Source organism: Manihot esculenta, chromosome 17, assembly GCF_001659605.2.
Source record: "Manihot esculenta cultivar AM560-2 chromosome 17, M.esculenta_v8, whole genome shotgun sequence".
Classification (NCBI taxonomy): domain Eukaryota; kingdom Viridiplantae; phylum Streptophyta; class Magnoliopsida; order Malpighiales; family Euphorbiaceae; genus Manihot; species Manihot esculenta.
In genome coordinates, this window is record NC_035177.2 from 26,508,089 (window position 1) to 26,530,905 (window position 22,817).

General features: G+C 33.5%; 2 protein-coding genes across 12 annotated transcripts; both read left to right on the forward strand.

Moving 5' to 3' along the window:
- The first annotated feature begins 1,865 nt into the window (after positions 1 to 1,865).
- LOC110604533 (protein MEI2-like 5) lies at positions 1,866 to 8,904 on the forward strand. 4 transcript variants are annotated; one of them, XM_021742733.2, is made up of 13 exons: positions 1,868 to 2,142; positions 3,125 to 3,170; positions 3,268 to 3,411; positions 3,501 to 3,976; positions 4,668 to 4,826; positions 4,916 to 5,032; positions 5,145 to 5,296; positions 5,690 to 5,781; positions 5,877 to 6,834; positions 6,931 to 7,015; positions 7,114 to 7,182; positions 7,399 to 7,578; positions 8,223 to 8,904. In XM_021742733.2, exons 2-13 carry the CDS (start codon positions 3,140 to 3,142, stop codon positions 8,349 to 8,351), a joined length of 2,592 nt encoding a protein of 863 aa, XP_021598425.1. In that variant the 5' UTR covers positions 1,868 to 2,142; positions 3,125 to 3,139; the 3' UTR covers positions 8,352 to 8,904. The 4 variants fall into 4 exon arrangements, 3 of the variants coding, with proteins under 3 accessions (XP_043808455.1, XP_021598425.1, XP_021598424.1); XM_021742732.2 differs by having other exon boundaries at positions 3,128 to 3,170; XR_006349191.1 differs by lacking the exon at positions 6,931 to 7,015 and having other exon boundaries at positions 1,867 to 2,142; positions 3,128 to 3,170.
- Positions 8,905 to 10,005: 1,101 nt separating this feature from the next.
- On the forward strand, positions 10,006 to 22,023 carry LOC110604772 (CTD small phosphatase-like protein 2). Of its 8 annotated transcripts, none has more exons than XM_021743069.2 (8): positions 10,006 to 10,121; positions 11,984 to 12,238; positions 12,610 to 12,743; positions 14,004 to 14,103; positions 15,396 to 15,926; positions 17,546 to 17,883; positions 18,451 to 18,595; positions 21,645 to 22,023. In XM_021743069.2, exons 2-8 carry the CDS (start codon positions 12,079 to 12,081, stop codon positions 21,722 to 21,724), a joined length of 1,488 nt encoding a protein of 495 aa, XP_021598761.1. In that variant the 5' UTR covers positions 10,006 to 10,121; positions 11,984 to 12,078; the 3' UTR covers positions 21,725 to 22,023. The 8 variants fall into 8 exon arrangements, with proteins under 8 accessions (XP_021598761.1, XP_021598762.1, XP_021598763.1 ...); XM_021743070.2 differs by having other exon boundaries at positions 10,019 to 10,121; positions 11,987 to 12,238; XM_021743071.2 differs by having other exon boundaries at positions 10,045 to 10,194; positions 11,987 to 12,238.
- The last annotated feature ends 794 nt before the right edge of the window (positions 22,024 to 22,817 follow it).

Sequence of the window (22,817 nt, forward strand, 5' to 3'; positions counted from 1 at the left end):
TAAAGTTATCGTTATCTGGTAGAGTCTATCGAATCTCCATTATGTCTGTAATCGCGAGATCACCGATCTATTAGTTGGTGATATCCCTTATCAAGCAGCCAGTCACATCATTACCGAATTATCAGGAAATACTATATTTATCTCTATCTTCTTACAATATAAAGGAGAATGATCATAGAGACAAAGATACGCTATTTTCTTATACTATTCAAGTCCTAAGTAATTTCATTCTCTCGCTATTCTATTCAAGTTTACTGATTTGATTTTTAGAGTGACTGTTATGGACACCCATCACCTCACATTCTCTTTCTTGTAACTCTAGCCAATTATAGTTCTATTTTTCAGCTGCATCAAATTATAGACAAATAAATATAAACATAATTACTTATTTTGAATTACTTTATTTATTGTTAATATATTATTTAATTTTAATAGTAAATAATAATAATTTCAATTTAATTTAATTTTGATAATAAAATTTTAATAAAATTAAACTAAATTAATTATTTAATAATATTATATAATTTTGATAGTATAGAGATTAAATTTTATTTAAAATTGAATTTTAAAACACTAAAAATAATATGTAAAATAAAAAATTAATTAAAAAAATTAATTAATTAAATTAAATCAAATTAATTTTAATTCACTCTAATTTTTATAAATACTTAAATTTTAAATTTTTATATATTTAATTTATTTTTTTATATATTTAATTTAATTTTAAATCGAAGTCAATAAATGCTCTATCTTAATTACAGTTGTTACTTTTACCTCTGCTACTACGTGGCGGTGCTAGAAACAAGAGAGGAGCAAAAAAAAATTAAAGGGATAGGAGAAACAGAGAAATGATGGAAGACAAAAATACGATCGAGAGAAACAGAGGATATAAAAGTAAAATCCGCCGAATCATAGTGGCAATAAAAGGGAAGACAATATTTTATTATGTTCAGCTATGATTAGAGTAAAATCATACATGAAAAAATTTAGCTTAAGAATAAATTTGATAATTATTATATTAAATTTTTGTATACTTTAGTTTTAGTTATTTTATATAAATATTTAATTTAACAATTATTAAAGGTATTGGATCATCATTATAACTAGTCATCAAATTAATTAAAAAGAAATGAAAATTTTAATTATTGGATGAAGTTTATTTTAAAATATATAAAATATAAAATTAATAATAGTAATAAAAATATAATTATAGTATTACTAAAATTATTTATGTATACATATATTTGAAAAATCTCCAAACCACATCAAAAGCTGACGTAGCAAGTCATTATCCATCATAATTATTTTATTATTATTATTTTATTTCAATCACACGCCTACCCATAATAATTTTTCAAAAAACCATTTTTAATTTTTTTATCCAATTTATCCTCGAAAACACCATTATTAAATTATAATTACCACATTTTTTTTCTTGATAAAAATAATTACCACATTAATTAATAGCTTTTAAAAGATAATTATTAATTTTGACTTTTATTTTTAAGAAAAACCAAATGGCAATTAAAATATCTGTTACTGTAAATCATTGGATATACAGAATATCCTATCAGGACAAACTGTGGGCCACATCAGCCACATCGCACGATTCCACAATGGCAATTTGGAAAATAAGAGAAAAATCAAGGTCAAATTAGTGACAGGATATATCCAAAATGAGTAATTTTATATAGAAATGTATTATTAGTACCATTTATTTTATTTTCTGAAATAATTTTATTTTTATTTTATACATTTGCTTATTTATTTATTTATTAATTAAGTCCACCATCGCGGACGCCAAAGAAGATTTAAATACTGTTAAATCACAACCCGCATTCACAACAATAATCTCTCTCTCTCTCTCTCTCTCTCTCTCTCTCTCTCCATTTCTCTCTCAATCATTCTCTGCTCTTTTTACTCCTCTCGTCCAATCATCACCTTCTCTCCAATTAGAGAGAGAAAGCTTGTAGTCAGAGCAGTGATAAGGAAGTGCACACAACAAATTCTCTCCCTTCACGTCTCTTCTGTCCTTCCTCTTCTGCTTCTGCTTCTGGTTCTTCTCCCTCTATGCGTGATCGTGAAGGGCCTAATTGGTGGTGGTTTGCTTAATCGCTGCTTGATTTCCTTGACCTCATTCAGGTAATCATATTTTTTGTTATTTATTATTATTGTTATTATTTTTTTTTGGCTTCTTAGTGAGAGATTTTGTGTTGTTGGGGGTTGTACGAGTTTGATCAAATTGGTTGTTTTATTTTTTAAGTTAAAGTTTCTTTGTTTGATGTTGATACTGCTGGGTTGTTGCTTTCTTGAATTTGAATAGTTATTTGATCTTTTTGAGGTCAATTAGGAATTGGGTTCTTTGTTTTGCTGGTCTTTATTGTTGTATTGATAGTAATTTGAACTTCCGAGGCTCTCTATCTGTCTCTCTCTCTACCTACCCACTTCTTTTTTGGTAATAAGTTGTTTGATGGTCCTCTTTCTTGTCTATCTATTTTTCTATTTTTTCGAATATTAGCGTTTATTGGGTCATTGTTGTACCGTTTTGTAAGTTTATGGAGTTATGTGGAAGTATATTTGGAACTTTTATGCTCCGTGTTCAAGTGGATTGTAAGGTTTGGGTAATGTTTGTATATCACAGTCCACTTTTTCTTATAATAACAATGTTTGTATTCGTTGCCTTTGCTTTTTTAATTCTTTTTTTTTTTATGCATGAGAAAAGTTGTCTCCTTTGGCTTTAAGCAGGCTCAAGAAATTTTTATCAGGTGTTTTTACCCTCATACACAATGATTTATATATTAAATTGTTTTTTGGAATTATTTTGTTTTACTTTCATTGCAAGTGATTTTGGTTTTTAGAGTTTATGATTTGTCATAAAGATTCCTTCATTATTTGGGGGCAGTTATTTTAGTTTCATATGGCTTGTAGTCTGTGACTGGAAAATTGAATCTATTTACGTAGTCAGCTGCCAAGTTTTGTACTAGTATTTAATGTTCCATCAGTTCAGTACATCAGTTTGGGAACCCCAAAGATCTAATATTTAATTATTAATGTGGTTCTTAACCGGAGCAAATCTTAATCAACTTTTTCCCTCCTCTTTGTTGGCTGTTGTTTTGTCTCATAGTAGAAAGGTGATGCAATGAAGCAGTCATCAAATACCTTTTCTGCGGGTAATTTGTTGGATTCCTCTACAGTGTTTTTCTTCATAATCTTTTGGTGTAAAATTGTCTTTCTAATTTAGAAATTTTGTGAATTATGTCTTGTTAGCTCTTGCGAAGAATTCTCCAGTGAATATAGCTAAGGAAGTGGGGAACAGTGCATTGGAAATTTTATCTGGATCTGGCATCTACCATGCTCCAAGTGACACTTCCCTTTTTTCTAGCTCATTACCAGTTCTTTCCCATGAAAAATGTATGTGATTTGCTGTCCTTCTAAATATCAAACATCTACATGTCCTGTAATATGTTGGGTTCCTTACCTTTTTGTGCAAAAACTTGCAGTGAATTTGAATGATACAGAATGTAGTCACCAATCTGTTGATGATGCCTCATCTGGTTTGGATAAACTTCAACAAGATGTGGATGTGGAGGGCAGTGATTTACTTGAAGACTATGAAACTCATGCAATTGGAAGTTTGCTTCCTGATGATGAGGATGAGTTATTAGCTGGCATAATGGAAGATTTTGACCTAAGTAGGCTTCCTGGTTCACTGGAGGACTTGGAAGATTATGATCTTTTTGGCAGTGGAGGAGGTATGGAACTTGAAAGTGATCCACAAGAGACCTTGAGCATGGGCATGTCAAAGGTAAATATATCTGATGGCGTCATTGGGAATGGGATGCCTCATTACGGTCTTTCAAATGGTGTGGGAACAGTTGCTGGGGAACATCCGTATGGCGAACATCCTTCAAGAACATTGTTTGTTCGAAATATTAATAGCAATGTTGAAGACATAGAACTAAGAACTCTCTTTGAGGTAATTCAATTTGTTGTATCCATATTTGTTTATGCACTTTGTTTTAGTTGTCTGAAGTATAGGTATAAAGTTGACATCAGTTCTGTGTATCACAAGTAAGCAATCGTTTGCAAAATTCAGACATCAAATTTAACATGGTATGTGCATACAGAAGAAATTGTTGCAAAACCCAAAAAAGAAAAAAAAATGGCTCTATAAGAGTTAGGATATGTTATGTTATTGACTTGACATCAACAAGTTCAAGTATTTAACCTTTATTGTAAATGAAAGTAGTTTGAATATTATACATGCATTTGTATATATGGTCCAGAAAAAATGCATTATTTAACAAATTTGTATTAAAAGCATATGAGAAATTTGTCACCCATTCAAATGCATTGGATCACAAGAAGTAAGGGGACTATGTAATTAGATGACTATGACTTGTCTCATTAGAAAATTCTCAGGTTCTCCAAGTAAAACAATGTCTTTTGAGCACTGAAAGTAAGAATTGTACAGGGTATTTCATGGTTGTCGCAATTGCTTTATAGGTTGGTAACATGTAAAAATTTTAAGGAGTTAATATTCAATATATGAATTGTACAGGCTCTGACTGTTAACTTGCTTGAAACTTTTAAATAATGTGGTTTTCATTATTCATGGCTTCTTCTGAGTAATGTGGTTTTATTCTTTTTATCTGCTCATTCTGTAGCAATATGGGGACATTAGAACTCTCTACACTGCATGTAAACACAGGGGTTTTGTGATGATATCTTATTATGATATCCGTGCGGCTCGTACTGCTATGCGTGCATTGCAAAACAAGCCTCTACGACGGAGAAAACTTGATATTCACTTCTCAATTCCAAAGGTTTATATTAGATTTTAAAATTTCTCTCCACCTGTTAGTTCTTATAATTCTATCATGTTTTTGCACTCATTTATCTAAATGCACACCAGGACAATCCATCAGACAAGGATATTAATCAAGGAACTCTTGTTGTTTTCAATCTGGATCCATCAGTCTCAAATGAAGACCTCCGACAAATATTTGGGGCTTATGGTGAGGTCAAAGAGGTGAGAGGTTCTCTCTTAGATTGCTCTTTTACTCTCTTTTCCCCCCATGCTTCTTTTTGCAATAGTTGGTTTTGACATTTGTACAAATTGGTATTTTATTGTACAAGAGCAGATAAGGGAAACACCACACAAGAGGCACCATAAGTTTATTGAGTTTTATGATGTTAGGGCTGCTGAAGCAGCTCTTAAGTCATTGAATAGAAGTGACATAGCTGGTAAACGCATAAAGCTTGAACCTAGCCGTCCTGGTGGAGCACGGAGAAAGTAAGCATCTCAAATCGTGGTTTCTTGGTTTGAGCTGTAACAGCCAGTAACCTTTCTTGTTTCTGATTGGTCTTTGTAGTTTTTGTGTGCTTCACATCTGTTGCACAGAAATGCTCAAATAATATTTTCCTTGGTTTCTTTTTCTTCTCTCATCTTGCAAATATCTCCTTTGGTTTAAATTTCTTGTGTTATGCAACTGAAGTTGCTTTGGAGAGATCAATCATATGTTGTTATTATTAAACTGCTTTATTTTTATGATCTCCCTTGACAAATAGTTGGGGATCTAATTTGTTTGTTCATTTTTAACATGTATTTTTCCTTAATATTTTATTTCTGGATTTATTATTGCTGAAGTGTCCCTTTCTATAAAATTATTGACTTTATGACCTTCAGCTTGATGTTGCAACTGAATCAAGAGCTTGAACAAGATGAATCACGAAGTTTCCGGCCTCCAGTGGGCTCACCAATAACCAACTCTCCACCAGGTAGGTTTGAGATGGCATCAAGTCACATGTTAATTAGAGTTGTTAAACTGCCTGGAATTTCTTTTGCAAGCTAAGGTGAATACCATTCATGACAGGTAGCTGGGCACAGTTTAGCAGTCCCATCGAACATAGTCCAATGCAAAGTATCAGCAAATCCCCAGTTTTCAGGAATTTGAGCCCAACAACTGGCAACCATATGCCTGGGCTGGCTTCAATTCTTCATTCTCAAGGATCAAACTCTGTGAAAGTTGCACCTATTGGCAAAGACCAAGGAAGGGGTGGTCTTGTGGAGCATACATTTACGAATGTGAATTCAGCCCATGGAGCTACATTCCAACAATCACACTCATTGCCGGAGTCAAAGTTGAATCAGTACCATGGAAGTATGACACCTTTTGGTGGTCCTTCATCATCTAACGGATCTGTTGTGGAAACATTGTCAGGGCCACAGTTTCTTTGGGGAAGTCCGAATCTGTACACAGATCATACCAGTTCATCTGCTTGGACATCACCATCCTTGGGTCATCCATTTTCATCCAATGGGAAGGGACATGGCTTTTCATACATGGGTCGGAATGGTTCTTTCCTTGGATCATCCCAGAACCATCATCATGTTGGTTCTGCTCCATCTGGAGTTCCTTTGGAGAGGCACCTTGGATTTTTCCCAGAGTCACCAGAAACTTCATACATGAGTCCTGTGGCATTTGGAGGCATGGGGTTAGGCCATAATAATGGAAATTTCATGATGAACATGGGTGGTCGTGCTCCCATGAGTGCTGGCGTTGCCATTCCAAGAAACATTTCAGAAAACGGTTCTTCAAGTTACAGAATGATGTCTTCACCTAGGTTAAATCCTGTATTTTTAGGTAATGGCCCATACCCTGGATTGGCAGCCACCGTCATGGAAGGTTTTACTGAGCGTGGGCGGACCCGACGGGTTGAGAATAGTGGGAACCAAGTGGATAGCAAGAAACAGTTTCAGCTTGACTTGGATAAAATTATCAGTGGAGAAGATATTCGGACAACCTTAATGATAAAAAATATCCCAAACAAGTAAGAACTCTCTCTACAACCTGTCTGTCTTTCTGTCAATATCCAGGGATTATTTGAGTAAAAGGTGCACCCTGATGTTTTTCTATCATCCCCTAGATACACCTCGAAGATGTTGCTAGCTGCCATTGATGAAAATCACAAGGGCACTTATGATTTTCTGTATCTACCAATTGATTTTAAGGTAATTTCATTGGGTGTTTAAGGTGATGGTTCTTTTTGGTTTTTTTACTGTTATCCTTATTCGATTGTAAATGATAGACATTCTTCTTATGGTTGCAGAATAAGTGCAATGTGGGTTATGCATTTATCAACATGTTGTCTCCTTCACACATCATTCCATTTTATGAGGTTTGATTTTCCTCACTTTCTTTTAGGGCTTAATTGTTCATTCTCTTGGTTTGTATGTCACTGTCTTGCAAAGAGTGGAGTACCCAGTCAAGCCAGTAGCTTTCATTGGAAGTCTTAGTTTTGGTGACACAAATGATATGTCGTGGCATCTCTCACATTTAGAAGGAATGATTTATAAGTATATGTGTATCTATTTGTGTTTTCAAACTTGCGCAGGCTTTTAATGGTAAGAAGTGGGAGAAATTTAACAGTGAGAAAGTTGCTTCTTTGGCATATGCTCGAATTCAGGGAAAGGCAGCTCTTGTGACCCACTTCCAGAATTCAAGCTTAATGAATGAAGATAAGCGCTGCCGCCCAATTCTGTTTCACTCAGAGGGGCAGGAAGCAGGTGATCAGGTACATATCACATACAATAGTTGGGAGTGTTAAATGGTTTTTGGAATTTCAATTAACCCAACTTTGGGGAAAAATGTTAAGAGGGGAGAGAGTGAGGGAAAATAAGGAGATAGTGATAAGGAGGAAATTGCATAATCCAATTAAGTTGTTTTGAAAGGTGAAATTGAGGAAGGAGAAAATGGAGATAGAATATGAAATTACTTAATTATCCTTCCCTCTCAATTAAGTACAGTTCAAAAGGTGAAGTATAAATGGATAAGCAAGTAAAACCACTGTACAAACATGTTTTAAATTTTGGTTTATCCCAGTTTTCTTTCCCATTTGGTGACTAGAAAGTAGCTCTTCATCACAATTTCTCCTCCCAAGCAGGAGAAAATGTAGATTTCTCCACCTTTCCAGGTGATCAAGAATCTCCCCATCTCAATTTTTCTTCTCCCAAACAGAATTAAAACTAGATTTCTCCACCTTTCTCCCCCTCCAATTTTGCCTTTCCAAACATGGGGTTATTATTTGCTATCTATAGTCGGGGAAATAATTGATGATCTCTGCGCAAATCATATTATTAACAGATGTGTCCACACGTGATGTATTCTGGTTAGTCAGGTGTGCTTTTATAATATGACCAAGCCTGTGTCTTTATGCAGATTGTTCTGGAGCATTTGCCCTCCAGCAGTTTAAACATCCAGTTTCATCAGCCAGATGGCTTACACTCTGGAGATTCACCAGGAAGCCCTACAATGGATGGCTATGGTGAGAAGTCAGATAAAAGTTAACATTGTGTCAGAAGGAGATGGCCTTCAGCCAAAAATTATAGTGGCTGTGGGAGCTAACCCCTGCGTAAATAATCAAGTGTACAAATTTAGGATGAGAGGATTAGGAAAGAAAATGCTTTTGCAGATTTCATAGTATTTAATGAAAGCTTTTAAAGCAGCAGCGAGAGTATTTTATTGTCTTTGCTGATCAGTGGTTTACTGTAGTTGGAGGAGAATAATGTGAGATGAATGGGCAGAAGTGAGATATCTCAGCTGTGAAGTGCAGTGGCCACTGGTTTGTGCTTGACTTCTCTTCATTTTTGTTTTTGGGGTATGGACTTCGTAACTTGTTCTGCAAATATGATGATGTAAAATGGTGAATATGGCTGTTGGGGTTTTGAGATTTTGGGAGTTGGTGAAACATGGGGATCTTTACAGAATTGTATAGGGGATGAGTCGAGACTCTTTTCGAGTTGAGCTCATGAATTTATGCTCAAAATGCAAGCCAATTTGTATCTAAGATACGCTGTGTTAGAACTTTATTTTTTGAGCTTTCTCCTTTCTTTGTGATTGATGTTTTGAGCCTTGTGGACGTGAATTGACATCACAAACGCCTCTCAAACATTTTGGATGATATAATCCTTTGTTAAGTTAGTTATTTATTACTATCTCCATTGTATAATAACAGTTGTATGAAAATTTTTTGTTAATATTAAGAGATAGATATAATTTATCAATATGCTAAAATGTATTAATTATAAAGTTATAATAAGTTATTCGCTATTACTTATCGATTAACTGTCTTTTTTACATCATTTAACATTTACTTAAGGATAAATTATAAAGATAAAAATTTTTAAAATTGTTTTGTAATCATAAAAAAAATGAAGCCAAAACTAACTTTCCAAATCTATATTTTCAACCGTTAAATTTTAAGTTAAAAAGGAGGATACAAATTGTTTATTAAATGATGCAGATAATGTGATTTAAGAAATCTCTTCCATAGTTGAAATGTAAATGATGAAGTCATAATTTTAAAATCTCTTCTATACTTGAATTGTAAATGATAAACTCGTATACTTTTAAATTTAAATACAGATTTAGTTTGATAATAAATATATTTAAATACATATTAGAAATTTTATATTTAATTTTTTAATTTTTAATCTCTATTTAAAATAATAATAATAATAATATGAATACTTTTATCTCTATTTTATTTATATTTAAATTTAAAATAAGAAAATCAATGGAATATCACCTATTTCTTTCAATTTTTAAATTTCACAATCCTTAAAAACCAGACATTCCTCTTATTCTAATAAAAAATAAACCCTCAAACCATGGAAATGCATAAATTCCAAAAACATTTTTTTTAAAATAGAAATTATATTTATTAATTACTATTGTTGTTATTATCAAAAGCCAAAATAGCAGTCAAAGAGTGTAATACACGCGCCTTAGAACGAGAGTGTAATGAAAAACTATTGTATGTACTATCCCCTCCAAGGGCAGCTCCTTTTCAACGAATGAGCACGTGTCAGCTCCTCTAGCTGAGCTGTAGTTTATCCACGTGGCGTGTTTCTAGTGGGTATAGCAGAATTGAATCTCAGCCGTCCAACTCTCTCTCAGAAAGCCGACATCGCAATGTATTGACCGTTCGTGGAAGTTAAGAGAGAGAAAAACAAAACCAAACTCGCATTTGTTTTATAACACAGCTCAAGAGAGAGAGAAAACACACAGCTTCTAGAGAGAGAGAGAGAGAGACTCCCTGAGTTTTTATCTTCTCAGGTATTTCATCTCTGTAAGTTAGATATTTTTTGGCCCTTGAGAATGAATTTTCTTTGTTTTTGAACTTTACCAGGTGAATTTTCTTTCTTTGAGTGTTCCTGTAGCTGTTGATCTCTTCTTTCTTTCTTTTTTTTTTTGTTTGTTTTGGTGCTTCTAGTTTAACGGTAATGGTTGGTGATAGTTGAAACTGTATAACTGTCGCTTTTTGAGCTGGGTGAAGCTAGGGTTTCTGTAATTGTTAGTGACTTTTGATTATTGTTTGGCGGGAGTTCTTTCATTTTGGTTTTGTTGGTTTTATGTGAAATTGGAGTGTGGTTGCGGCTTTTGATATCGTTTACCTGGATTTAACACTTGGTTGACTTTCATTTCTGTGTTTTTGCTTGAAGAGTTATGGCGGTTTCTGATGTGGGGTTTGATTTTTGTGACTTTTAGTGAAGTAGGTATTGCTTCTTCCCTCCCCTTCTTTCTCACTCTCTCTAGCCTTGTAATTGAGATGCTTGAACTTGTTTCATACAGCCCAAGAGGTAAGCTTATCTCCTTTTGAGCTTAGTTGGGATCCCTCTTAGTCACATTCTGATATACTATTTCCACATATTAATCAAGTATGGTTAAAGTGGGGAAGGGAGGGGGGGAATTCATTTCCCATTTGTGTGTGTCAACCATGATCTGATTTCCTGAAAAGAAGGTATTATGCATAACGTATTTTCTATTATTACTTTGTTTTGGCAATATTTTATGTCCATAAAGAACAATCTTAGGAGGTGTTTGTTTCTCAGATAAATACTTTTACTTGTTCTGATTTAACCTGTATTGACCTGTAAGTTAGCCAAATTTTAAGGTGCAGCCTAAAAAAGCTTATTTTTTTCTTAGACTTACCATTTTTCTAGAAGGGTGAAAATGTTAATTAATGCAGTTACACCATAGATAGAATAAAGTTATGGTAGCTGTAAAAAATAATTAGTACAAAGATATAGATGTTGTCTTGGACCAGGTTTCAATTTTTTTTTCTCAATTTAGATGTTAAAATTACTTCATAATCTTTATTCTTGGGTACCTTGATGAACTTTTGAACTCCTGTGCTAGATGACTAAATCCGTTCTGAGTTGTTCAACATGCCATTGTTGTAGCAGGACAAATTTTGAACAAAAGATTGCTGATAAATTTGCGTCTTGACCTTAAAGCAATACAATTGCTGTTTGCTTTATGCTTAGCATCTGAAAATACTTTGCTAGCATTTTAGTATTCTGTAATCTTATGCATTTACTCATCTGCAAGTCTCTTTGCTCGTGTAAATGACTCTTGTTATTCTTAGGCATAGTGAATAAGAAAGAGAAGTTCCTCTACAGTTTAGGAAAGTTTTCCAGGACTTTATTCTGTTTATCTATATTTCACATAATTCCAAGCAACCACATGCACGCTCACGGAGAAAAAAGGGGGGGGGGGGAGAGAGAGAGAGAGAGGCAGGTAGGTTATGTTGCTATTTTTTGCAACGTTATAGTCTATCTATCCTATAAAGATAGTCTTGCTTTTTATTTCCATTTGTTCCAAAATTATAACCCTCTTTCCTTTTTGAGGTAGTAATATATCTATTATTTTTCTAATGTTATCCTATTTAATATGTATTAAAAAAGTAAACTTTATTAGTTCCAATGATAGTTTAGTAATGGAGCAATATGAGTGGATGGTACTTTAGAAAAGACAATACAAAATTTATTACTTTAACTATATTTACTACATTTTCTTAATCTATGCATAAATAACTATAGGCCTGTCTTTGTGGGATGGAGGGAGTAATTTTTTTTTTCACAGTTTATTTGCATCCATATATATCCTGATACCTTTATTTCTTATTTTTGTGACAGCAGTCTCGGCTGGTGCTTGATTGTTTAAAGGGATTCTGTTTCCTCACTGATGTTTCAAAGTCGAGATTGTAGTACATATCATAGGAGCAGATCAAATGCCATCGTTAAAAATGAAGACCAAGCTAAACATGGATTCTTCAAGGGGAAAAAGTCATCTGAGTGTGTGTCAAAAGTCTAGTATGATATCCAAAAAATCGGGTTCTCATATCACAGTTTCTCGACAAACAGCAGGATGTGATGCTTATATTGACTATGGTAAGAAACTTCACTTAATGAATACTGGTGATGTAATGTTGTTTCAGTTATCTGCCTTCAAATCCTTTGTTTTTTTGACCTTCCATACTACATCATATTCTAGTTCCAAGTATTTTAACTTGCTGAATGCTGTTTATTTTTGGAAGAAAAGGATCATGATTTTCCAAAATTTGTGAAATCGGTGCGCTTTTTTTTTTTTTAAATTTTTTTTTACTGTGTATGCAAGATGTCCTGTAGTGTTGTCATTGTTTTAATGACTATAAAAGCATATGTTATGAGCTGTTTGGTTGTCTAGGTTTGTATTTGTTGCTGCATATTTAATGTTATGGTTGTTTGATTAATATAGTGCTACTGCTGATGTTTCCTGTTAGTTCAATCGAGTATATACACTTCGGATATTGAAAGTTATGAAGCCATTAACCAACGAGAATTTTCAAGTGAAGCAAATTCTCAGTTTCAAAAGCATTCATCAACTTTTCTGGATTCAGGCACCATGGAAAGGATGGTGAGGTTTATTTGAACTGTAATGATGCTGCTATGAGCTTGTTTCTTTTTTTTTCAAGCATCAAATATATTTACTTCTCTGATATGTGGACACTAATTACTGGATAAGCTAGAAAAAATGTCATGTTAGTGTTGGTCCGAGTGTATTTTATACCTTTTTTGGATTATCTTTTGGGCAATTGAAAATGTTCCTAGAACTGATATGGGATAAAAAGATTTATCATCTTCTATTGGAAAAATGATCAAGTAGTGGCTAATTGACCTTAAAAAGCCAATTGTTTATGTGCTTTGGTGATTTTATCGAAATCTTTTAATTTTGGCAAGTTAGTCTAAAATTAAAAGGTTTGCCGAAATTTTATCCAAATTTAAAATCTCAGATAGTGGGAACTGGGAAGTGTGGTTATCCTTGGGTGGATGGACAAGTGGTATTTTTTATTCTAATAACATGGGACTTATCTGTCTGCTCGCCTAAGCATAATCACACTTCCTCCAAATTTAATTTCAAAGTTGGATAAAATTTCTGCAAACCTTCCAATTTTGGACTAAAATGTCAACATTAAAAGGTTTGTATAAAATTGCCAAAACATGTAAATGTTTGGCTTTTCCAAATCAATTGGCCTTAAATAATCGTTTGATAAGCTTCATAATTCTTGGTTGTACTTGGTGTTGACAATTCTATGCCTAACCAATTCCAGAGAACAATGATTACCAGTTGGCTGTTTGGTCATGTCTGGAGCTGCTTTAAATGCAATTTTTTTCTGTAATTATAGGTTTATAGAACATGAGATCATCACTTGGGAGTTGGGACATTGAAAGTTCTAAGAAAAGATGTTTTTCACTACCTAATGTTGGAATTTAAAAATGCTTAAACTCTGTGTTCCTACTTTTGTACAAGTTGATCAACTAACTAAACCCATGTGGCATCCATGTTATTATAGGCTTTTGTTGTTATTTAATAAAAATTATATACTTGAAAAAAAAATTGATGCAACAAAACTTCTTTATGTAGCAATCTTTTTTTTTCTCTTTAAGACATCAATGCCTTAATAATATATTTTTTTAACTATTGGACGAATAAACCCAAAACCACATGGGTACCAAATTGGGGTTTGTTCCGTTTGTCCTTTCTGATGTTCTCTCTGCATCTATATATATGTGTGTGTGTGTGTGTGTGTGTGTATTGTTGTTTGTATAGAATATTCTCATATAATTCATTTCTATATCTGTTGTAGCTAACTAAAGATGGTTCACTGCATTGCAGGAATTGGCCCTTAACTGTACGTCAAGCTTCGAAACAATTTTTTCTCCTGCTTTGGAGCCTGTTGAAATTCAGTATCTGCCAAATAATGATGATGATTCAGGTATGTCCTTTGTATTGGTGGAATGCATGATATCAAATTACTCGGGTGAATGTATTGGCATGTTTCTGTTGTTGTTGGCAAAATCATATTCCAAGTTAAAAAGAACAAAGTTCTTCCTTATCAAAGCAATCTTCAGTTTTTTTTGTTATATGAATAACTTTAAACTACTTTTTAATATAATTCATGCTAAAAATGTGGAAAAGGAAAGCCATATATATAGAAGCTAGCTCCATTTCCCTGTTTATATTCAAATTAATTTTTTATGATTGATTCTAATCTAGGCATAAAAAATGCTATGTTGTAAAAATGTGTTTTCCATGAACACAAACATTCATTGCTTTGAATATGGGATTATAAGAATAACAACAATTGAAAGATAATTGGTGCTTTTATGGATACTGATAGTGCCATGGTTTAGACATGGTTTTAAATAAAGGTTGTTATGTTACATATCGGCTTTAATTTTTAGGCTTTTTCTCCTTTGATTACCATTATGCTCATTATTTAAAGGCAAAACTTTTGTTCCTGTAAGGGGCGTTATTTATCATTAAGTAACAGCAACTATCTGTTACTCCACTTCTTTTAAACCAACTAGGGCAGCAACTATTGCTCATTTTTTGTTTTCTAGTCTGAGAGTCTTAAGCTGCTGTATCTTATTTTATCTTTCAAATTTCCATGAATGCTCCCCCTCCCCCCCCCAAAAAAAAGAAAACAATCATTTGTCTCTTCTTTCTTGAGCTAAGGTTATCAATTACTTAATTTACTTTATGGTTCTACACATCTATATCTTGTAAAATTTGAATTTTTATCTTTTTGGTGAAGAAACTATATTTGATGCTAGGTTTTTGGTTAAATTTTTGGTGTGATACATTATTATTTACCATCCGCAGTTATTTTAGTTTTAAATTGATTTTTGCTAATTGATGTCTAAGAACAAAGGACTTGTGCTTATTATTATGAGTCTTTATTTGATGTATTTATGTTTATTATTTAATTGTGTATTTTTAGTTTTTACTCATGTTTACATATCAATTGATTTCGTGAATTGTGCAAAATTTTTAAAAAAATGTGTTGTATTTTGATGTCTTACTTTGTTTTACTGGTGTCTTACTTTTTTACTGGTTTCAAACTTGCTAAAGTCTATGTATTTTGATTTGAACAGTCTTCAAGTTCCTTGAAGTTGACAGATTAAAAATTACATGATAATTATTTTAATGGAAATAAAATAACTTCAAAATTATAGAATTTTCATTTTCAGTTATTTTACTGGTTCTTTTTCTGCTTATTGATAGGAGGCAACAAAGATCTTAGCGTGCCAGGGTTGGGTACTGACGACAGTGATAACAGAAGCTCATGCTACTATGAAACATGCAACATCTCAGATTTCTTTATTTCTGACATGATTATTGCTGGCTTACCATTTGATGGGAACACAGCTGATGACAATATCACCGTGACCAATCCTTTTCCGGAGTATAAATGTGCTGAATCTAGTATGTTGTTTGATGTGGCTGAGGAATGTGTCATGCTACCTTTTCTTGAAGACACTCCTAAAGTAAGCAATCCTAATGATATGGTATCTTGTGAAGAGGACGTGGTAGATCAAGATGATGCTAGCTTGTACCTAGCAATTAATCAGATACGATCTTGCAATCAGGAATCTGACCTTCACACTGAATTGGACCAAATAGAAGACTTTGATCCTCAGTTCTTTATAAAAAATTTGCCTGATCTATCTGACATGGAGTCGAATTTTCACCCAACTTTATCTCCAAAGGATTCTTGGAGAAGGAAGTCGATAACCCTGGTGCTCGATTTGGATGGTAAGAAAGCGATGATTGTCTTTTTTCTTACTAATTACATTAGTTCTCTTTCCTTTCTGGTGTCTTATTTTTTCCCCCCTGTTAAATGTCCTTATTGATCTTTTTAAACCATTTCAGTAATCAATTAATCATGACTCAATAAGCGTTGAATAGGTTGGCAAATTTTAAATTCATCATGAAGCTATAGAAGTGAAATTAGGGGTGAACAGTATTAAGTTCTGTTAAATTTGGGTCAGGCCTAACTCACCCCAAAAGCTAGCTCAACGAGGAGGATTGCCTATTGCCCATATAAAGGGCACATTACCCCTTTCCACAATCGATGTGGGATTCAACACAACCCCTCACGCCCACAATTTTACTGGTGCATGGACATATTTATGGGAGGTCCAACATCGGATGGGAGGCTCTGATACCATGTTAAATTTGGGTCATATCTAACTCACCCCAAAAGTTAGCTCAAGGAGGATGATTGCTTATTGCCCATATAAAGGGCACATTACCCCCTTTTCATAATCAATGTGGGATTCAACAAGTTCAAACCGAAATAACCATCCTAACTAAATAAATTTGAAATTTCAGTTTGGTTTCGAATTTAAAAAATATCGGTTATTTCGGTTCGGCTCGGTTTTGACCAAAAAAATTTCAGTAAAACCGAAATAAACTGAATAGTTATTTTTGGATGATTTTGTATGAATGGGTATATGAACTTGAATTTTTTAAAAAAAATTTTTTGTAGTTCTCAATTTAAAATTTCTTTTTCTTTTGTTCATATTATTTAATGGTTATTATCGTAAAAAAAAAAAATCAAGGTTAAGAACTCCAATTGAACCTTGGAACACTAAAAGTAAGATTTAAAATAAAAAACCCATTAAAAAGTCCAACCAAAATAGGGCAGTTCGGTATGATTTGTTTTTTCCTCTGTTTGGTTTTGTTTGGTTTCCACAAATTTCTAAAATTCAGTTTTATTCAGTTCGGTTCAGTTTTGAACCGAACTAACTGAATGCTCACCCTTAAGTGAAACAAAGGTCTATGCATTATTCAACTTAAAATTTTGATTTAAACATTATGCACACTAACCATGCAGTATGCACCCTGCTAACCTTATTATAAGAGGAAATCATCTGAAGCATGCAGGAATTCATGTTTTTATATTGTGTCAATATTTCAGAATTAAAATACAAATAATGAACTCTAACATCTTGCTAGCTTTGTTTTTGTTGCAAACAGTTTGATAGTGAGACTGAAAGAGCTTAAAACTTATGAGTTCAGGTTTATAAAATCTTTTTTTAAGTTTCAAGAATTTTCAAATGCTACCCTTTTTAAGCATATTCTCTCTAAATAAAGTTCTTCCTTAAAGAGTTGAAATTAGCAATTGACACATTAGATTACCATTTTCACAAGATATGGAATATATTAAGAATTTTCTGAACTGAGCTTCCTTAAGGAGGGGCATTTAGAAAACCATTTGTGGTTCTCAGGAAATTTCTGAAGTGTTTCTGATATTCCACATCCGGGTTTTTGAAATTTTCTGTCTTAGGATGTATAGTTTATAATAATTTGCAAGTATAATATGAAGATGTGTTGAATATATATATATATATATCTTTTTTCATGTGCAGAGACTCTGGTCCACTCTACATTGGAACATTGTGACGATGCTGATTTTACCTTTACTGTGTTTTTCAACTTGAAAGAGCACACTGTATATGTAAAACAGAGGCCTTTCCTCCATGCATTCTTAGAGAGAGTTGCAGAGATGTTTGAAGTTGTTATCTTTACAGCTAGCCAAAGCATTTATGCAGCACAGCTTTTGGACATACTGGATCCAGATAAGAAGTTTATATCTCGTCGGGTTTACCGTGAGTCTTGCATTTTCACAGATGGAAGTTACACAAAAGATTTGACAGTTTTAGGTGTTGATCTTGCAAAAGTTGCCATTATTGATAATTCTCCACAGGTATTTCTGTCCTTTTGCCTCAACAGTTTAGCTCTTTGCTTTGCTCTTCTTTTGTCAGCTTTCTTTGCTTGTCTTTGAGTTGAGTTCTCATCATTCTTGGCTATGCTTCTGCCAAGGCAATGAGTTTATGAAATCAAATTAACTCAGGAATTGGGATACAAATTCAGATCTTAAATAATTTTAACTGTATATATTTTTCTTAACAATAAATTTAAGGGGTTTTCAAGCTGGATTTGAATGATAGAAAGGGCGATTTTCTGTAGCTTGAATAAAATAAGTTGATCCTTTGGAAGGACTTATAGGTAGAATGTAAACCATAATAATCATGTAACTATAGCTTCATGCTGAAAACTAGGAAGGCAGCAGAAGAGCTTACCTTGTAAAGGAAAAAGATGAAAATGAGACTTCTTTTTGCTTAATGGAAAAGACATTATCGAGTTACATCCTCTTCCCTGAACCAAAAGAAAAAAAATTATGGGATGAAAATTTTTATGATCAAACTAGAAACAATTGCTTTATTCAACTCACTCTTGACGTGTAAACCTCGTTTTCGTTTTATGGTTTCAGGTTTTCAGGTTGCAAGTAAATAATGGGATTCCTATTAAGAGTTGGTTTAGTGATCCATCAGATTGTGCACTAATTTCATTACTCCCCTTCTTAGAGACCCTGGTTGATGCTGATGATGTCCGCCCTATCATTGCAAGGAGATTCGGTAACACGGAATAAGAGTCCCTCTTTCCTTACTAGTTTGAATATAGCTCCTTGTCTCTCCAATTTTTTTTTCTTTTAAAGCAAATTTGTCTCTAATTTAGATGGTTTGTCCTCTTTCTATCTTTGAGCTTTTGATATAATCAACTATACAATAAACTAGCATGTCTTATCATCAAGTCAGCTCTTGGTACTTGTTCCCTCACTTCTCTTGTTTCAGCTGATAACTTCCTGGGGAGCTCTTTCTAATTTTTCTCATAAGGTAGTTATAGAGAATCCCTTTTTCATTTTATTGTACAGTTGAAGTTGCAATGAAATTCATAAGAAGGTATATATGAATTGTTAGCTTGTGAAATATAGTTTTCAAAATCTTTCTGGCTTTCTTAGCTGGTACTCGCTGTCCTTGCAATTATGCTCTTTATTGCTTTTTTAATCAGCTCTTTCCATTCATCCTAGGGAACAGTAAACGACCATGTAGGATAGTAGTAGTACTAAGAGATGAGACCTTCAGTCTTGAAACTTCTAGGAATGATCTCCTCAATACTACTTACCCCCTTGCAAATATTGGTGGGTGCCTCATGAAGCACGGCTAGAAGGCAGATGCTGAGTGTCATTTAATACCAGTCTGAGCAATAACGATGTTTGGTGGTTGATATAGGAAAGATCTTTACATATTTGGAACAATTTGTTTGAGGATTGCTTGAGAAACTGTGTGAAATATTCTTTGTCAAGTAAACTTAGAAAAACAGAATAGTAGTGACAAGATAGTCTGGTAATTATTAATCTGAATTCAGATGCTTAAATACCTTTCTAGTATTTAACAGTGTGGAAATTAAAACTTTGAACAGTCTTGTTTGGACTACTCTATCTAAGATTAATATATAAAAGTTACAATAAATTAGAAAATGCATGAATGGAGGTAATGCATTGATGTTTATTTATCAACACATTAAGTATCTTTTACTGCATATTTCAAGTTAGAGAAGAAGTGATATGCATTCATGGAAACACTAGTGTCATTGCGTGTGCATATGTGGGAGAGAGCCTCTATGAAATTTAACTACTAAAATCATCAGAATTTTTGTATTCAACATTCTTGAGGTAGCCCTAAAGCCCCAAGATGATTTGACAAGTAGAACCATTGAAACTATTTTATTCTTCATGTCTGAATTAATTAAAAAAAAAAAAAAACACATTTACAATCTATATGATGTGAACCATGTGACGCATAGCATATTTTTTTGGGCCTTTTCTCCTCCTCTTCAGCCTTTTTTTTTCAGTGCTGATCATATTTGCTCTAGAGAATATGACAAATTCCAGTAGTGTGGCACTTATAGTTGGTGTTCCACCTCTAGTTATTGCTATTTACTTCGAAGGTATTCTTCCATATGATTGAATACATAATATAAAACTTGGATGCATGACATGCTAAAACTTGTCAAAGGAACTCCAATTGCTTATCATCTCCCTTTTGGAGGATCTCTTAAGTTAGATCTCTGATGCCAGTTTTTGCTGAGCCTCTTGTTCAATTTGGCAAGGACAAGGAATTGCAATATAAGACATATTCTAAAAACAGTGTTCCAGTTGAAAAAGAGGGTGGCAAGTTGGCAATGGAAATTATGAGTCACTGACTTTCAAAAAATTAGAAGGAAGAAAAGGATGGGAGAAGAGCTCTAGAAGTATAGAATTTGTGTACAAAATGACTTTGGGAATTTCACATTTTTCTTTCCCCTGGGAAATGCATTAAACCCTGTACAAGCATTTAAAATTACTCGGCTCAATTACAAGAATCGGGACTCAAGAGATTTAACTTAAGGAAGCATGTGTTATTGGTACTGCGAATGAAGACTTTAGTGTTCCTTGGTCTACATTAATAGAGTATATATGTGGTTCTTATTTGGATTCCTCACTCATCTATTTTCTTGCTATGTTTCTGAACCTGTGAGTTAATTGAACTTTGTTTATTTATTTTAGTTGAGTTATTAATGCTCTTTTTTGTTTTCTTTATTTATTGCCCTATTTTATGTTATTAATTACATATCTATCATCTTTTTTGTTGTCTCTCTCTCTCTCTCTCTCTCTGTGGTCTGCTATCTTTTGAATTTCCTTGCCCTTCAGAGATCGCCATCCTGGTTTATAATGTTGTAATTGCTCTTCATTGGCATAGTTGTAGATCTTTGTAGCACATGATAGGACCTTGATGATCTTCAATCTTTCCTGTAACTGTTGATATTCATGTGGGGCTTTTGACAGTCTATGTTAAGGTAGTTTATGATTGTAGGAGGTAGTTTGCTGAAGTTGGGTGATTGCAGAACAGCTTGCTGTTTTCAACTAACCTCATTGATATTTACTTATTATGAGCGTCTTCTATCCTGGCATGGGTTTCTGTAATATATTTTGGTGCTTAAGATATGATGCACTAGAATTGCCACTAAAGTTATCATTTTACTCGAGATGCCTTTAATTTAGAATATCTGAAGGAAAGAATGCTGTCACAACTAGGAAAGGAATGTTTTTAGGTGGGAATTTTAAAGATCAACAAAAACAATATTGTATCACATATAGATATGGATTCATTGAATTTGGAAGAACATTATCTATCCACTAGGGAACACATTTAATGCAATGCAATTCTGGGACATATTCCTTTGCCATGACATTGGAGATATCCCGTAAGAATGCCTCTGATTACATAATGATTTCTTATTGCTGGTAGATGCATTATATGTTAATTTTATTTATATTCCTAGATTGTTAGAGCAAGTAGATTGGAAGTTGTGCTAGCTTATAGGTTCAAAGTTTATTTAACGTAGGTTGATGATCTAGGACATATCTGAACAAGGGAGAACCCCTGATTCAGAGTCATTTTAGGTGCCCTTTAGAAGCTATTAAGAACACTATGAGAAGGAAAGAGTGGATGCCCATCTGTCGGATGGAAATGGGAAGGAAACTTTGATGTGGTGTCTGCTATGTAAACCCATCAGCCTGTGAGATAACATATGCTGAATATTAAAAAATTTTCTCTTGTATAATTTTGCATGCCTTATCTGCAGGTCGTGTGAGGAACGTCCTATATAATCTGCTAATGGAAAAATGTAAGTACGTTGAGTTCCATTGCTACTGCCTTTCTTAGCTTGTAGGGTATAACAATTTGTTAGACCGTGGACTGTTCGGACAGTTCTTGAATTTCTAAAAGCGATGTTAACTACAGATTGGTTGTATAATCCCCATTTCGGTTTGTTAAGAGATGTATCAATTTGTCAATCTGTTGTATCCTTTTAATGCCTGGTCAGCTTCTTTTGCCTTGAATGCCAAAAGCGTATATATAATATGTAAGAGCTCCTCTGTATTGCTACTATTTCATCCTAACATTCAGTGAGTTGTTAATTATGAGTTACTAATCCTTGGGAATGCAGTGTTAGTTTTGTTTTATATGTAATTGTATCAAATTGTTCTATTTGAATCCTTAACATATAGCAATACAGAGTTGTGCTTATTATTTTATGGGGAACCTGAATAGAGTTATTGGGATAGTCCTGAGATTTCTCTGGGATTAAAATATAGAACAAAATTTGATGTTTTAACTGGATTTGTGGCTTTGATTTTCATAGTGGTGTTGGTAAAGTTTATCTTAAAAATGGTTTGCTGATTCCGCATCAATTGCAAAGCCTTGTTGATCAATGTTGGAGATAGCACAAGATGATACAGCTTTATTCAAGTACTCTATTCCTGTAAATAGATAATACAGATTCCAGAATTTCCTTGAAATTACGTAGCAGCTCTCAGATTCAAATGGGTTTAGAATTGAGGGATGTGTTATTGAATGATCATTCTCTTCAAATAACTCGTTCCCTGGGACTCGGTGATGGATTGGAAGCTTCGCAGTTGCTGACGCGTTTTGGTTTGGGGCATAATAATCACCATCTTTAATCCTTCCTCCTGCCCTGAAAAAGCCCTTGGTTGGATAGAATTTGACTGGATGTAAACGATGCCTGGTCATGGATTGGGGCTGGCTTGGGTTTTTATATTACCCAAGACTAGGTGTTAATAAAGGGAAAATTATAATGTTCGATGACAGCATTAATTTTTCAGTGCTCTTAGATAAATTTTATTTTTTAAAACAAAAAAAATTATGAAGAATGTATTTAATGTAGTTATTAAGAGGGAGTATTTTAACGGAACGTTGCATATGATTAAATTCATGAAAAAAATAAATATTTCGAATG

Bases quoted from the DNA above. Each gene is read 5' to 3' on its own strand.
- LOC110604533 (XM_021742733.2), top strand. From the start codon at position 3,140: ATGAAGCAGTCATCAAATACCTTTTCTGCGG. The intron at 3,171-3,267 runs GTAATTTGTTGG...ATGTCTTGTTAG, and splicing joins ATCAAATACCTTTTCTGCGG to CTCTTGCGAAGAATTCTCCA. The intron at 3,977-4,667 runs GTAATTCAATTT...CTCATTCTGTAG, and splicing joins AACTAAGAACTCTCTTTGAG to CAATATGGGGACATTAGAAC.
- LOC110604772 (XM_021743069.2), top strand. From the start codon at position 12,079: ATGCCATCGTTAAAAATGAAGACCAAGCTAAACATGGATTCTTCAAGG. The intron at 12,239-12,609 runs GTAAGAAACTTC...GTTTCCTGTTAG, and splicing joins TGATGCTTATATTGACTATG to TTCAATCGAGTATATACACT. The intron at 17,884-18,450 runs GTATTTCTGTCC...TTATGGTTTCAG, and splicing joins TTATTGATAATTCTCCACAG to GTTTTCAGGTTGCAAGTAAA.